This window comes from Pristiophorus japonicus, chromosome 30 (genome assembly GCF_044704955.1).
Source record: "Pristiophorus japonicus isolate sPriJap1 chromosome 30, sPriJap1.hap1, whole genome shotgun sequence".
Taxonomy (NCBI): Eukaryota; Metazoa; Chordata; class Chondrichthyes; family Pristiophoridae; genus Pristiophorus; species Pristiophorus japonicus.
This window is the reverse complement of record NC_092006.1, coordinates 3,814,548-3,830,505: the sequence shown is the minus strand read 5'-3', so window position 1 is coordinate 3,830,505 and position 15,958 is coordinate 3,814,548. Positions and strand designations below refer to the sequence as shown.

The 15,958-nt window shown below is 54.1% G+C and overlaps 2 protein-coding genes across 2 annotated transcripts in view; one reads left to right on the top strand and one right to left on the bottom strand.

The window, feature by feature from the left end:
• The window catches only part of LOC139240160 (GON-4-like protein), a 72,650-nt gene extending 58,567 nt beyond the window's left edge, over positions 1 to 14,083 (bottom strand). The window contains exons 1-3 of the mRNA XM_070868559.1: positions 13,606 to 14,083; positions 8,941 to 9,174; positions 1,709 to 1,905 (exon numbers count right to left, since the gene is read on the bottom strand). Coding sequence (XP_070724660.1) covers positions 1,709 to 1,905; positions 8,941 to 9,174; positions 13,606 to 13,900 — 726 coding nt within the window. The 5' untranslated portion in view covers positions 13,901 to 14,083. The remainder of the gene's footprint in view (positions 1 to 1,708; positions 1,906 to 8,940; positions 9,175 to 13,605) is intronic.
• Positions 14,084 to 15,377: 1,294 nt separating this feature from the next.
• Positions 15,378 to 15,958, top strand: part of LOC139240238 (synaptotagmin-11-like) — a 30,885-nt gene continuing 30,304 nt past the window's right edge. The window contains exon 1 of the mRNA XM_070868719.1: positions 15,378 to 15,465. Coding sequence (XP_070724820.1) covers positions 15,441 to 15,465 — 25 coding nt within the window. The 5' untranslated portion in view covers positions 15,378 to 15,440. The remainder of the gene's footprint in view (positions 15,466 to 15,958) is intronic.

Genomic DNA, 15,958 nt, shown 5'->3' with positions numbered 1-15,958 from the left:
CCAATACCCTGTACAACTGTAGCAAGACTTGCCCTGCTTTTATACTCTATCCCCTTCGCAATAAAGGTCAAGATATCATTGGCCTTCCTGATCTCTTGCTGTACCTGCATACTATCCTTTTGTGTTTCATGCACAAGTGCCCCCAGGCCCCGCAGAGACGATGGAAAAGATGGCATCATTCCATCACGACTCCTTTGATCAATTTCCCCCACCCCTTCCCGCAGCGCTGGCTGGGGTTCAGATCCTCGGACATGGCTTTATTCCCGTACCTCACTCACTTACGGTTCCAAGTGTGAGCCCGTCTATCTCTGTAACCTCCTGCAGCCCCCTACAACCCTCAGAGATCTTGGCGCTCATCCAATTCTGCCCTCTTGCGCACCCCCCGATTTCCATCGCTCCGCCACTGGTGCCCGTGCCTACAGCTGCCTGGTCCCTAAACTCTGGAATTCCCTGCCTAAACCTCTCCGCCTCACCCCTCCCTATCTCTGTAATCTCCTCCAACCCCACTGTCCCCCGAGATGTCTGCGCTCCTCTAATTCTGCCCTTTTGAGCAGCCCTGATTACAATCGCTCCACCATCGGCGGCCGTGCCTTCAGCTGCCTGGGCCCCAAGCTCTGGAACTCCCTCCCTAAACCTCTCCGCCTCTCTCTCCTCCTTAAAACCAACCTCTTGGACCAAGCTCTTGGCCACCTGCACCGATTTCTCCTTATGCGGATCAGTGTCAAATTTTTATTTGTCTCATAACACTCCTGTGACGCGCTGTGGGATGTTTCACTACGTTAAAGGTGCTATATAAATTCACCTTGTTGCTGCTGTAAAGACTTTCCTTAAACCTTACCTCTTCGCCCAAGCTTTTGGTCACCTGTCCTAATCACTCCTTATGTGGCTCGGGGTCAAATTCTGTCCGATTTGAGCTCCTGTGAAGAGCCCTGGGACGTTTTAATACGATAACGGCGCCATATAAAAGCTGATGGTCTACAGGGCTGTAGTGATACCCGCCCTCCTGTATGGCTCAGAGACATGGACCATGTACGGTAGACACCTCAAGGCGCTGGAGAAATACCACCAACGATGTCTCCGCAAGATCCTGCAAATCCCCTGGGAGGACAGACGCACCAACGTTAGCGTCCTCGACCAGGCCCAACATCCCCAGCATCGAAGCCCTGACCACACTCGACCAGCTCCGCTGGGCAGGGCCACATTGCTCGCATGCCCCAGACACGAGACACCCAAAGCAAGCGCCCGAATCGGAACTCCAACACGGCAAGTGAGCCCCAAAGATGGGCAGAGGGAACGTTTCAAGGGACACCCTCAAAAGCCTCCTCGATAAAAATGCAACATCCCCCACCGACACCTGGGAGTCCCTGGCCAAAGACCAGTCCGCCCTGAGTGGAGGAAGTGCATCCGGGAGGGCGCTGTGCACCTCGAGTCTCGTCGCCAAGAGCGTGCAGAAACCAAGCGCAGGCAGCGGAAGGAGCGTGCGGCAAACCAGTCCCACCCTTCCCTTCCCTCAACCATTGTCTGTCCCACCTGTGACAGGGACTGTGGTTCCCGTATTGGGCTGTTCAGCCACCTAAGGACTCACTTTTAGAGTGGAAGCAAGTCTTCCTCGATTCCGAGGGACTGCCTATGACGGTGATGATGATACATGCGTGTTGTTGCTATCGGCAGGGTGTCTGACCAACGCAAGGCGGCTGGCGGTACTCACGTGTAGGATGTTGCGCACATTAATGGCCGTCAGGTTGTGGTGCTTGGCTCCGTCCTCCAGCGCGCGCTCAAAGTTGTCATCCAGCTGGATGTCGCACTCCGGCTGGATTTCCTCCGCCGCACCTTTGCCCTCCTTCCCCTTCTTCTCCCGCTTCTGCGCTTTCTTCCTCCTCTTCTTTGTCTCGCTCTCTCCTTCCTCTGCAACGTAGCACAGCCACAAAAAAAAAATGGTTCAGGAGCCTTGGGTTTCACATTCCGGGCCGGCTCCGTAAGAATTGGGAGCAGGAGTCGGCCGTTCGGCCCCTCGAGTCTGCTGCACCGGCCAATGAGATCCCGGCTGATCTTCGAGCTCAACTCCCACTTTCCCGCCCAATCCCCATATCCCTCGATTCCCTGAATATCCAAAAAATCTACCGGTCTCAGTCTTGAATAGTGTCATCTATTGCTCAGTGGGTAGCACTCTCGCGCCCCGAGTCAGGTGCTTCCGGGTTAGAGTCCCATTCCAGGGAGTGTGTCAGTATTTACAGGGGGTCCCTGGGATCATGTCAGTATTTAGAGGGGTCACCGGGAGTGTGTCAGTATTTACAGGGGGTCCCCTGGAGTGTGTCAGTATTTACAGGGGGTCCCCTGGAGTGTGTCAGTATTTAGAGGGGTCACCGGGAGTGTGTCAGTATTTACAGGGGGTCTCCAGGATCATGTCAGTATTTAGAGGGGTCCCCGGGAGTGTGTCAGTATTTACAGGGGGTCCCCGGGAGTGTGTCAGTATTTACAGGGGGTCCCCGGGAGTGTGTCAGTATTTACAGGGGGTCCCCGGGAGTGTGTCAGTATTTACAGGGGGTCCCCGGGAGTGTGTCAGTATTTACAGGGGGTCCCCGGGAGTGTGTCAGTATTTACAGGGGGTCCCCGGGATCGTGTCAGTATTTACAGGGGGTCCCCGGGAGTGTGTCAGTATTTACAGGGGGTCCCCGGGAGTGTGTCAGTATTTACAGTGGACCCGGGAGTGTGACAGTATTTACAGGGGGTCCCCAGAATGTGTCAGTATTTACAGGGGGGCCGCGGGAGAGTGTCGGTATTTACAGGGGGGCCCCGGAGGAGTGTCGGTATTTACAGGGGGGCCCCGGGAGTGTGTCGCTATTTATAGAGGTCCCCGGGAGTGTGTTAGTATTTATAGGAGGTTCCCTGGGAATGTGTCAGTATTCACAGGGGGTTCCCCAGGTGTGTGCCAATATTTACAGGAGGTTCCCCGGGCATGTGTCAGTATTTACAGGGGGTTCCCCGGTAGTGTGCCAGTATTTACAGGGGGTCCCCGGGAGTGTGTCAGTATTTACAGGGGGTCCCCGGGAGTGTGTCAGTATTTACAGGGGGTTCCCCAGGCGTATGTCAGTAGGGTCCCCGGGAGTGTGTCAGTATTTACAGGGGGTCCCTGGGATCATGTCAGTATTTAGAGGGGTCACCGGGAGTGTGTCAGTATTTACAGGGGGTTCCCCGGGCGTGTGTCAGTATTTACAGGGGGTTCCCCGGGAGTGTGCCAGTATTTACAGGGGGTTTCCGGGAGTGTGTCAGTATTTACAGGGGGTTCCCCAGCCGTATGTCAGTATTTACAGGGGGTCCCCGGGAGTGTGTCAGTATTTACAGTGGGTTCCCCAGCCGTGTGTCAGTACTTACAGGGGGTTCCCGGGAGTGTGTCAGTATTTACAGGGGGTCCCCGGGAGTGTGTCAGTATTTACAGGGGGTTCCCCAGCCGTGTGTCAGTATTTACAGGGGGTTCCCGGGAGTGTGTCAGTATTTATAGGGGGTCCCCAGGCGTGTCAGTATTTATAGGGGGTCCCCAGGCGTGTCAGTATTTACAGGGGGTTCCCCAGGTGTGTGCCAGTGTTTACAGGGAGTCCCCGGGGAGTGTGTCAGTATTTACAGGGGGTTCCCGGGAGTGTGTCAGTATTTACAGGGGGTCCCCGGGAATGTGTCAGTCTTTACAGGGGGTCCCCGGGAGTGTGCCAGTATTTACAGGGGGTTCCCCAGCCGTGTGTCAGTATTTACAGGGGGTTCCCGGGAGTGTGTCAGTATTTACAGGGGGTTCCCCAGCCGTGTGTCAGTATTTACAGGGGTCCCCGGGAGTGTGTCAGTATTTACAGGGGGTTTCCCAGCCGTGTGTCAGTACTTACAGCGGGTTCCCGGGAGTGTGTCAGTATTTACAGGGGGTCCCTGGGAGTGTGTCAGTATTTACAGGGGGTTCCCGGGAGTGTGTCAGTATTTATAGGGGGTCCCCAGGCGTGTGTCAGTATTTATAGGGGGTCCCCAGGCGTGTGTCAGTATTTATAGGGGGTCCCCAGGCGTGTGTCAGTATTTACAGGGGGTTCCCCAGGTGTGTGCCAGTATTTACAGGGAGTCCCCGGGGAGTGTGTCAGTATTTATAGGGGGTTCCCAGGAGTGTGTCAGTATTTACAGGGGTCCCCGGGAATGTGTCAGTATTTACAGGGGGTTCCCCAGGCGTGTGTCAGTACTTACAGGGGGTTCCCAGGAGTGTGTCAGTATTTACAGGGGGTTCCCCGGGAGTGTGCCAGTATTTACAGGGGGTTCCCCGGGAGTGTGCCAGTATTTACAGGGGGTTCCCCGGGAGTGTGCCAGTATTTACAGGGGGTTTCCCGGGAATGTGTCGGTATTTACAGGGGGTTCCCCGGGCGTGTGTCAGTAGGGTCCCCGGGAGTGTGTCAGTATTTACAGGGGGTCCCTGGGATCATGTCAGTATTTAGAGGGGTCACCGGGAGTGTGTCAGTATTTACAGGGGGTCCCCTGGAGTGTGTCAGTATTTACAGGGGGTCCCCGGGATCATGTCAGTATTTAGAGGGGTCACCGGGAGTGTGTCAGTATTTACAGGGGGTCCCCAGGATCATGTCAGCATTTAGAGGGGTCACCGGGAGTCTGTCAGTATTTAGAGGGGGTCCCCGGAATGTGTCAGTATTTACAGGGAGTACCCGGGAGTGTGTCAGTATTTACAGGGGGTCCCCGGGAGTGTGTCAGTATTTACAGGGGGTCCCCGGGAGTGTGTCAGTATTTACAGGGGGTCCCCTGGAGTGTGTCAGTATTTACAGGGGGTCCCCGGGATCATGTCAGTATTTACAGGGGGTCCCCGGGAGTGTGTCAGTATTTACAGGGGGTCCCCGGGAGTGTGTCAGTATTTACACTGGACCCGGGAGTGTGACAGTATTTACAGGGGGTCCCCAGAATGTGTCAGTATTTACAGGGGGGCCGTGGGAGAGTGTCGGTATTTACAGGGGGGCCCCGGGAGAGTGTCAGTATTTACAGGGGGTCCCCGGGAGTGTGTCAGTATTTACACTGGACCCGGGAGTGTGACAGTATTTACAAGGGGTCCCCAGAATGTGTCAGTATTTACAGGGGGGCCGCGGGAGAGTGTCGGTATTTACAGGGGGGCCCCGGGAGTGTGTCGGTATTTACAGAGGGGCCCCGGGAGTGTGTCGCTATTTACAGAGGTCCCCGGGAGTGTGTTAGTATTTATAGGAGGTTTCCTGGGAATGTGTCAGTATTCACAGGGGGTCCCCGGGAGCGTGTCAGTATTTACAGGGGGTCCCCAGGAGCGTGTCAGTATTTACAGGGGGTCCCCGGGAGCGTGTCAGTATTTACAGGGGGTCCCCGGGAGCGTGTCAGGATTTACAGGGGGTTCCCGGGAGTGTGTCAGTATTTACAGGGGGTCCCCGGGAGTGTGTCAGTATTTACAGGGGGTTCCCCAGGCGTGTGTCAGTACTTACAGGGGGTTCCCGGCAGTGTGTCTGTATTTACAGGGGGTCCCCGGGAGTGTGTCAGTATTTACAGGGGGTTCCCCAGCCGTGTGTCAGTACTTACATGGGGTTCCCGGGAGTGTGTCAGTATTTACAGGGGGTCCCCAGGCGTGTGTCAGTACTTACAGGGGGTTCCCGGAAGTGTGTCAGTATTTACAGGGGGTCCCCGGGAGTGTGTCAGTATTTACAGGGGGTTCCCCAGGCGTGTGTCAGTATTTACAGGGGGTCCCCAGAATGTGTCGGTATTTACAGGGGGGCCCCGGGAGTGTGTCGCTATTTACTAAGGTCCCCGGGAGTGTGTTAGTATTTATAGGAGGTTCCCTGGAAATGTGTCAGTATTCACAGGGGGTCCCCGGGAGCGTGTCAGTATTTACAGGGGGTCCCCGGGAGCGTGTCGCTATTTACAGAGGTCCCCGGGAGCGTGTCAGTATTTACAGGGGGTCCCCGGGAGTGTGTCGGTATTTACAGGGGGTCCCCGGGAGCGTGTCGGTATTTGCAGGGGGTCCCCGGGAGTGTGTCGGTATTTACAGGGGGTCCCCGAGAGTGCATCAGTATTTACGGAGGGTCCCCGAGAGTGCGTCAGTATTTACAGGGGGTCCCGGGAATGTGTCAGTATTTACAGGGGGTCCCCGGGAAAGTGTCAGTTTTGGCACTGCCCTCGCTAGCAACCAGACTCCACATTACCCTTTAGCCACACGCTTGGAGGTCTGAAATTTGGGGGGAAAAAGGGAAGATTCTTATTTAAATATCAACTTTAGCAAAATATTATTTTCAACAAAAAAAAGATTGCGTGTACCAGAGTTAAGTTTTTATTCTGTGATCTTTTGGATAAGATGTTAAACCGAGGCCCCATCTGCCCCCTCAGGTGGATGTAAAAGATCCCGGGGCCACTATTGGAAGAAGAGCAGGGGGAGTTCTCCCCGGTGTCCTGGGGCCAATATTTATCCCTCAGCCAACATCACTAAAACAGATGATCTGGGTCATTATCACATTGCTATGTGTGGGAGCTTGCTGTGCGCAAATTGAGTTGCCGCGTTTTCCACATTACAACAGTGAGCACACTGCAAAAAAAAAAGCTTCATCGGCTGTGAAGCGCTTTGGGACGTCCTGAGGTTATGAAAGGCGCTATATAAATGCAAGACTATTCCTTTTATCTCCAGATAGTCCCAGCTCCCCGTTGCGCCCTGCCGTTGGCTAGAGGAGGTGATGGCCGATTTTCACGCACGTGTACACCATAGAAAAATTACACGGGAACTTAGAGCAACATTTTTCAAGATTCAAAGATGATGGTCAGACGGAAATCTCATCAACTGCTTAACGCAACGCCACGGTGTGAAACGAGGGGACCTGAACCCTAGAATCTGGGGAGGTGGGGGAGCACAGGGGGTTCCCCAGGACTGTGTCAGTATTTACAGGGGGTTCCCCAGGCGTGTGTCAGTACTTACAGGGGGTTCCCGGGAGTGTATCAATATTTACAGGGGGTCCCCGGGGAGTGTGTCAGTATTTACAGGGGGTTCCCCGGGAGTGTGCCATTATTTACAGGGGGTTCCCCAGGCGTGTCAGGATTTACAGGGGGTTCCCCAGGCGTGTGTCAGTATTTACAGGGGGTTCCCGGGAGTGTGTCAGTATTTACAGGGGGTTCCCGGGAGTGTGTCAGTATTTACAGGGGGTCCCCGGGAGTGTGTCAGTATTTACAGGGGGTCCCAGGCAATGTGTCAGTATTTACAGGGGGTTCCCCAGGTGTGTGCCAGTATTTACAGGGGGTTCCCCGGGAGTGTGCCAGTATTTACAGGGGGTCCCCGGGAGTGTGTCAGTATTTACAGGGGGTTCCCGTGGACTGTGTCAGTATTTACAGGGGGTTCCCCGGGAGTGTGTCAGTATTTACAGGGGGTTCCCTGGGAGTGTGTCAGTATTTACAGGGGGTTCCCCGGGAGTGTGCCAGTATTTACAGCGGGTTCCCGAGTATCAATATTTACAGAGTCCCGGGGAGTGTGTCAGTATTTACAGGGGGTCCCCAGGCGTGTGTCAGTATTTACAGGGGGTCCCCGGGAGTGTGTCATTATTTACAAGGGGTCCCCAGGAGTGTGTCAGTATTTACAGGGGGTCCCCAGACGTGTGACAGTATTTACAGGGAGTCCCCGGAGCATGTCATTATTTACAGGGGGTCCCCAGGAGTGTGTCAGTATTTACAGGGGGTTCCCCGGGAGTGTGTCATTATTTACAGGGGGTCCCCCGGGAGTCGTCAGTATTTACAGGGGGTTCCCAGGACTGTATCAATATTTACTGGGATCCCCGGGCGTGTATCAATATATATAGCGGGTTCCTGAGTGTCAATATTTACAGAGTCCCAGGGAGTGTGTCAGTATTTACAGGGGGTCCCCAGGAGTGTGTCAGTATTTACAGGGGATTCCCGTGGAGTATGTCAGTATTTGCAGGGGGTCCCCGGGAGTGTGTCAGTACTTACAGGGTGTCCCCGGGAGTGTGTCTATATTTACAGGGGGTCCCCGGATGTGTGTCAGTATTTACAGGGGGTCCCCAGGAGTGTGTCATTATTTGCGGGGGGGGGGGGGGGTACCTGGCTTGACAGGGTAGATGCAGGGAGGATGTTTCCCCCGGGCTGGGGAGTCTAGAACCAGGGGTTACAGAGTCTCAGGATAAGGGGTCGGTCATTTAGGAGATGAGCAGGAATTTCTTCACTCAGAGGGTGGTGAATCTTTGGAATTCTCTACCCCAGAGGGCTGTGGAGGTTCCGTCTTCGTGTATATTCTCGACGGTGAACAGGTGATTTTTGGATATTAAGGGAATCAAGGGATATGGGGACGGTGCAGGAAAGTGGAGTTGAAGATCAGCCGTGATCTCATTGAATGACGGAGCAGGCGCCAGGGGTTGTGTGGCCTGCACGTGCGCCTAATTCTTATGTTCTAGACTCGACTCGGGAGAGGTGAGCTTTTAATGGACCAGACTGCCCAGGGAGATTTGGTGGCGGTGCAGGGTGTTGGCAAATTAAAAAGGGAGCTCTTTGGCCACAGAGGTGAGTGAGCGGGGGGTACAAGACAGGAGCAAGGCACGTGCCGGAACACTGGGGCCGTTGCATTCCTGTGACTGCAATTCTGCCCTCCTGCGCATTCCCCCCGATTTCCATCGCTCCACCATCGGCGGCCGTGCCTTCAGCTGCCTGGGCCCCGAGCTCCGGAATTACCTCCCTAAACCTCTCCGCCTCTCTCTCTCTCTCTCTCTCCTTTAAGACGCTCCTTAAGACCTACCTCTTTGACCCAGCTTTTGGTCACCTGTCCTAATGCCTCCTGCTGTGGCCCCGGTGTCAAATCTGTGTTTGATAAACGCTCCCGCGAAGCGCCATGGAGCGTTCTAACCAGATTAAAAGGCGCAGTGCGGTTGCAAGTTGCTGCTCCCGATGCCTCCGAAGCACTCCGCGACGTACCGATTGTGATGACCAGGTTCCGTTCTCCCTCGTCCTTCTCGTCGTCGCTGGAGGGCCCTTTGGGCACTTCCGCCGTCCTCAACGGCAAGGGCAGGCTGCGGCCCGGTTCGGCGGCGAGCTCGGGCCCCGAGAGACTGCCGGGCTGTTCACTGGGCTTCCGGGAAGCCACGGCCTGCGAGGTGCTGCCGACTGTCGGAGGTGCGTCCAGAGTCTGGCTGCGGGAGGGCGCGGCCCCTGGAAGAAAACAGCGCAGCTCGACTTAAAGGGAGGCCGGACCAGACTGAGCTACTGGCCACATATCCGCAGCATAAGACCGCCTATTTCCACCTCCGTAACATCGCCCGTCTCCGCCCCCTGCCTCAGCTCATCCGCTGCTGAAGCCCTCATCCGTGCCCTTGTTACCTCCAGACTTGACTATTCCAACGCATTCCTGGCTGGTCTCCCACATTCTACCCGACGTAAACTAGAAGTGATCCAAAACTCGGCTACCCCCGTGTCCTAACTCGCACCGAGTCCCGCTCACCCATCACCCGCTGTGCTCGCTGCCCCCGTGTCCTAACTCGCACCAAGTCCCGCTCACCCATCACCCCCTGTGCTCGCTGCCCCCGTGTCCTAACTCGCACCGAGTCCCGCTCACCCATCACCCCCTGTGCTCACTGACCCCGTGTCCTAACTCACACCGAGTCCCGCTCACCCATCACCCCCTGTGCTCACTGCCCCGTGTCCTAACTCGCACCGAGTCCCGCTCACCCATCACCCCCTGTGCTCACTGCCCCGTGTCCTAACTCGCACCGAGTCCCGCTCACCCATCACCCCCTGTGCTCGCTGCCCCGCGTCCTAACTCGCACCGAGTCCCGCTCACCCATCACCCCCTGTGCTCGCTGCCCTGTGTTCTAACTCACACCGAGACCCGCTCACCCATCACCCCCTGTGCTCGCTGTCCCGTGTCCTAATTCGCACCAAGTCCCACTCACCCATCACCCCCTGTGCTCGCTGACCTACATTGGCTCCCAGTTAAGCAGTGCTTCGATTTCAAAATTCTCATCCTCGTTTTCAATACCCTCCATGGCCTCCTCACCTCTCCCTATCTCTGTAACCTCCTCCAGCCACTACACCCCTCCCTATCGCTGTAACCTCCTCCAGCCACTACACCCCTCCCTATCTCTGTAATCTCCTCCAGCCCCCCACCTCCACAATATCTGCGCTCCTCTAATTCTGCCCCCTTGAGCATCTCTGATTATAATCACTCTACCATTGGCAGCTGTGCCTTCTGTTGCCTGGGCCCCAAGTTTTGAAATTCCCTGCCTAAAACTCTCCGCCTCTCCCCCTCTCTTTCTTCCTTCAAGACGCTGCTCCAAACTGACCTCTTTGACCAAGCTTTTGGTCACTAGCCCTAATTTCTCCTTAAGCAGCTCGATGTCAAATTTTGTGTCTCATAATACTCCTGTGAAACGCCTTGGGTCGTGAAAGTTTCTATGTAAATGCACGACTTTCTTTCTTTTTATGTCTACGATCCCTCGCCAGTAATCTCCTTTATGTTTCTGGTCTACCTGTCCCCATGGTAAGGCATTCTGAGACCTTCCTCTGGCTGATGGCTGCTATATTAAATGCAACTTGCTTTTGAAAGGGGGAAGGAATTATTCGAAGCAAGGCTACCCCCGTATTCTCATTTTCCTGACAGCGAGCTGTCGGCCGTGGATCACTGGGCAGCAGTCTCAGAATCAGAAGATCGTGTGTTCAAGCCCCACTCCAAAGACTTGAGCCCATAATCCAGACCGACGCTCCCTGTTTTTTTTTTTTTGCACGTCGCTGGCAAGGCCGGCATTTATTGCCCATTCCGAATTGCCCTCGAGTGGCTCGCTGGGGCATTTCAGAGGGACCAGTTAAGAGTCAACCACGTAGCTGTGGGACTGGAGTCACATATCGGCCAGACTGGGTAAGGGCGGCAGATTTCCCTCCCTGAAGGACATCAATGAACCAGATTTTACAACAATCTGGTTGTTCCATGGTCTCCATTACTGAGACTAGCTTTTCATTCTGGATTTACTGAATTAACTGAATTTAAATTCCCCAGCTGCCGTGGCGGGATGTGAACTCGGGTCCCCGGATCATTAGCTTAGGCTCTGGATTACTTGGTCTCGTAACATAATCACTATACTACCATTCCCACACTCAGTACTGAGGGAGCGCCGCACTGTCGGAGGTGCTGTCTTTCCAAAGAGATTTGAAACCCATGTCCTGTCTCGGGCAGATGTAAAAGATCCCGGGGCCACTATTGGAAGAAGAGCAGGGGGCGTTCTCCCCGGTGTACTGGGGTCAATATTTATCCCTCGTTCAACAGCGCTAAAAAAACAGATCACCTGGTAAGTAGCACGTTGCTGTTTGTGGGAGCTTGCTATGCGCAAGTTGAGCTGCCGCGCTTCCTACCTTACAAGTACTACCTTCAAAAAGTACCATAGAAAATAGGTGCAGGAGTAGGCCATTCAGCCCTTCAAGCCTGCACCGCCATTCAATAATTCCCTCAGTACCCCTTTCCTGCTTTCTCTCCATACCCCTTGATCCCTTTAGCCGTAAGGGCCACATCTAACTCCCTCTTGAATATATCTAACGAACTGGCCTCAACAACTTTCTGTGGTAGAGAATTCCACAGGTTCACAATTCTCTGAGTGAAGAAGTTTCTCCTCATCTCGGTCCTAAATGGCTTATCCCTTATCCTTAGACTGTGACCCCTGGTTCTGGACTTCCCCAACATCAGGAACATTCTTCCTGCATCTAACCTGTCCAATCCCGTCAGAATTTTATATGTTTCTATGGCATACCTTCTCATCCTTCTAAACTCCAGTGTATAACGGCCCAGTTGATTCAGTCTCTCCTCATATGTCAGTCCTGCCATCCCGGGAATCAGTCTGGTGAACCTTCGCTGCATTCCCTCAATAGCAAGAACGTCCTTCCTCAGATTAGGAGACCAAAACTGAACACAATATACCAGGTGAGGCCTCACCAAGGCCCTGTACAACTGCAGTAAGACCTCCCTGCTCCTATACTCAAATCCCCTCGCTATGAAGGCCAACATGCCATTTGCCTTCTTCACCGCCTGCTGTACCTGCATGCCAACTTTCAATGACTGATGTACCATGACACCCAGGTCTCGTTGCACCTCCCCTTTTTCCTAATCTGTCACCATTCAGATAATATTCTGCCTTTGCGTTTTTGCCCCCAAAGTGGATAACCTCACATTTTATCCACATTACACTGCATCGGCCACGCATTTGCCCGCTCACCTAACCTGCCCAAGTCACCCTGCACGCTCCGAGCGCCCTCCTCACAGCTCACACCGCCACCCAGCTTAGTGTCATCTGCAAACTTGGGGAGATAGTACACTCAATTCCTTCGTCCAAATAATTGATGTATATTGTAAAGAGCTGGAGCCCTGCGGCACCCCCACTAGTCACTGCCTGCCATTCCGAAAAGGACCCGTTTATCCCGACTCTCTGCTTCCCGTCTGCCAACCAGTTCTCTCTCCACGTCAGTACATTACCCCCAATACCATGTGCTTTAATTTTGCACACAGGGTAGCTAATGTAACCCCACTTTTTTGGTTTAAAAAAAGTGAGGGGAGAGAGAAAACAGGGAATTATCGACCGGTCAGCCTGACATCGGTGGCGGCGGCCGGGGGGGGGGGGGAATGTTGGAATCAATTATTAAAGATTCAACAGCATTGCGCATTTGGAAAGCGGCGACAGGGTCGGTCCAAGTCAAGCGTGGATTTACGAGAAGGGGCAAAGTGGGGGTCGCATTAATCTCTTGTGCAGCGAAGGTTCACCAGACTGATTCCCGGGATGGCGGGACTGACCTATCAAGAAAGACTGGATCAACTGGGCTTGTATTCACTGGAGTTCAGAAGAGTGAGAGGGGACCTCATAGAAACGTTTAAAATTCTGACGGTGTTTAGACAGGTTGGCTGCAGGAAGAATGTTCCCAACGTTGGGGAAGTCGAGAACCAGGGGTCACAGTCTAAGGATAAGGGGTAAGCCATTTAGGACCGAGATGCGGAGGAACTTCTTCACCCAGAGAGTGGTGAACCTGTGGAATTCTCTACCACAGAGAGTTGTTGAGGCCAATTCACTAAATATATTCAAAAAGGAGTTAGATGAGGTCCTTACTACTCGGGGGATCAAGGGGTATGGCGAGAAAGCAGGAAGGGGGTACTGAAGTTGAATGTTCAGCCATGAACTCATTGAATGGCGGTGCAGGCTAGAAGGGCCGAATGGCCTGCTCCTGCACCTATTTTCTATGTTTCTATGTTGTGCGGGACCTTGGTCAAAAGCCTTTTCGAAAGTCCAAATACACCACGTCCACTGGTTCCCCCCCCTCCCTCCTCCCTCTCCCCCCCCCCCCTCCCTCCTCCCTCCTCCCTCTCCCCCCACCCCTCCCTCTCCCTCTCCCCCCCCCCTTGTCCACTCTGCTCGGTACATCCTCGAAAAGAAACCTCCCGAAGACTGGGCCGAGCAAGGATCATAAAATCCACGGCTGCACAAAAATAAAATAGCGCTTTGCTGACGTTCTGAGGCTGTGCAAGGCGCTAGAGAGATGCACGTTCTCCCCTCCCCCCTCCCCCCAAAATAACACGCTGGGGGGGAAGGGGCCCCCTTCCCTTCCCTTCACCTGCTGACGGGCCATCATCCTCGGCGTCGTCTCCCCCGGCCGTCGTTTCCCCGGCAACGCTGGCCGCCTCCGCCTCCGCCTGCCGTGGGCCCTGGGCCCGGGCTTCCCGCCGCTGGTCCGCCACGTCCCGGTCCCGGTCCCGGTCGCCGCCGCCGCCGGCCTCGGGGAGGTGAGCTCCGGCGTCTCCCGGCGCGGGCCGGCACGGAGGCAGGTCTGCGCGGGCGCACTTGGCCCGCTGAGGCGAGCCCGACGACGACGACGGCGGCGGCGCTTTCCTCTTCTGGGCGGGCAGCATCGTCCCGGCTCTGTGTGTGTGTGTGGGGGGGCGGTGCTGAGGGAGTGCCGCACTGTCGGAGGGGCGGTGCTGAGGGAGTGCCGCACTGTCGGAGGGGCGGTGCTGAGGGAGCCTGAGGCCTAAGCCGCCCGCTCCGCCGTTACCTTCCCGCCCGGTCTCCCCTGGCAACCGGCAGGCCCCCGTCCCCCCGTCCCGACTTCCGGGGCGGGCGGGCTGGCTGGCTGTCGGCTTCCGGTTGGAGGGCCCCCCCCCGCGAACCCTTGCTCAAAGGTTCTGGGACCCCGCCTCCCGCTGTTGCCCGGGGCAACGCCGCGCAGCCCTCGCTGCTCAACTCCTCCCCTCCAGCCCTCAACCCCTCCTCCCTCAACCCCTCCAGCCCTCCCTCAATCCTCCAGCCCTCCTCCCTCAATCAATCCTCCTCCCTCAATCCTCCTCCCTCAATCCTCCAGCCCTCCTCCCTCAATCCTCCAGCCCTCCTCCCTCAACCCCTCCAGCCCTCCTCAATCCTCCTCCCCTCAACCCTCCAGCCCTCCTCCCTCAATCAATCCTCCTCCCTCAATCCTCTTCCCTCAATCCTCCAGCCCTCCTCCCTCAATCCTCCAGCCCTCCTCCCTCCAGCCCTCCTCCCTCAATCCTCCAGCCCTCCTCCCTCAATCCTTCAGCCCTCAATCCTCCAGCCCTCCTCCCTCAACCCCTCCAGCCCTCCTCCCTCAATCCTCCAGCCCTCCTCCCTCAATCCTCCAGCCCTCCTCCCTCAATCCTCCAGCCCTCCTCCTTCAATCCTCCTCCCTCAATCCTCCAGCCCTCCTCCTTCAATCCTCCTCCCTCAATCCTCCAGCCCTCCTCCCTCAATCCTCCAGCCCTCCTCCCTCAACCCCTCCAGCCCTCCTCCCTCAATCCTCCAGCCCTCCTCCCTCAATCCTCCAGCCCTCCTCCCCTCAATCCTGCAGCCCTCCTCCTCCTCTGCTCACTGAGACTGTTCCTCCTCCTTCACATTATTACACTCCTTTACTGGTCTCTGGCACTAAACTCACTGACTAATCATTTGTAATTTCAGGCCTGAATCTAATTTTTAATTACATCCATTTATCTCATTTACCAATGATTTTTAAGTTTATTTATTGATCTAATTTTTAACTTCATTTATTGATCTAATTATTAACTTCATTTATTGATCTAATTATTAACTTCGTCTATTCTAATTTTTAATTTCATTAGTAATCTGATTTTTAATTTCATTTATTGATCTAATTATTAACTTCATCTATTCTAATTTTTAATTTCATTTATTGATCTAATTTTTAATTTCATTTATTGATCGAATTATTAACTTCATCTATTCTAATTTTTAATTTCATTAGTAATCTGATTTTTAATTTCATTTATTGATCTAATTTTTAATTTCATTTATTAATCTAATGTTTAATTTTAGGTGTTAATCTAATTTACCAATGATTTCTAATTTCATATTACATTAAAAGAAAGGCATTTATAAAGCGCCTTTCACCACCATCAGACATCCCAAAGCGCTTTACAGCCAATGAAGAAAAAAAATACGGGCCAAGGTTTGTTGTATTTTCTCCGCTTTTTCTCTCTCTCTTTCCCACGGCAGCTGGTGGTCATTCCACTATTCACACCCCATCTAGACTCATCTTTTGTTTCTTGTGCCATTACCATCTCAATTCGGCCCATCATCCCCTTTTGCCTCTCTCATCTCGCCTGCCTTCCACCCTATCACTGACCTTCCCTCCCCCATTCACTGCCCCTGCACTTCCTGAAGAATCAGGTTTACATCTCGAACTTTTCCAGTTCTGACGACGGGTCATCGACCCGAAACGTTAACTCTGTTTCTCTCTCTCCACAGATGCTGCCCGACCCGCTGAGATTTCCAGCATTTTCGGATTCCAGCATCCGCTGTATTTTCCTTTTGTAAGGAGATATTAGGTGACCACAAGCTAGGTCAAACAAGAATGAGAGGTGATCGTATCGAAACGTATAAGATTATGAGGGGGCTTGACAAGGTGGATGCAGAGAGGATGTTTCCACTGATGGGGGAGA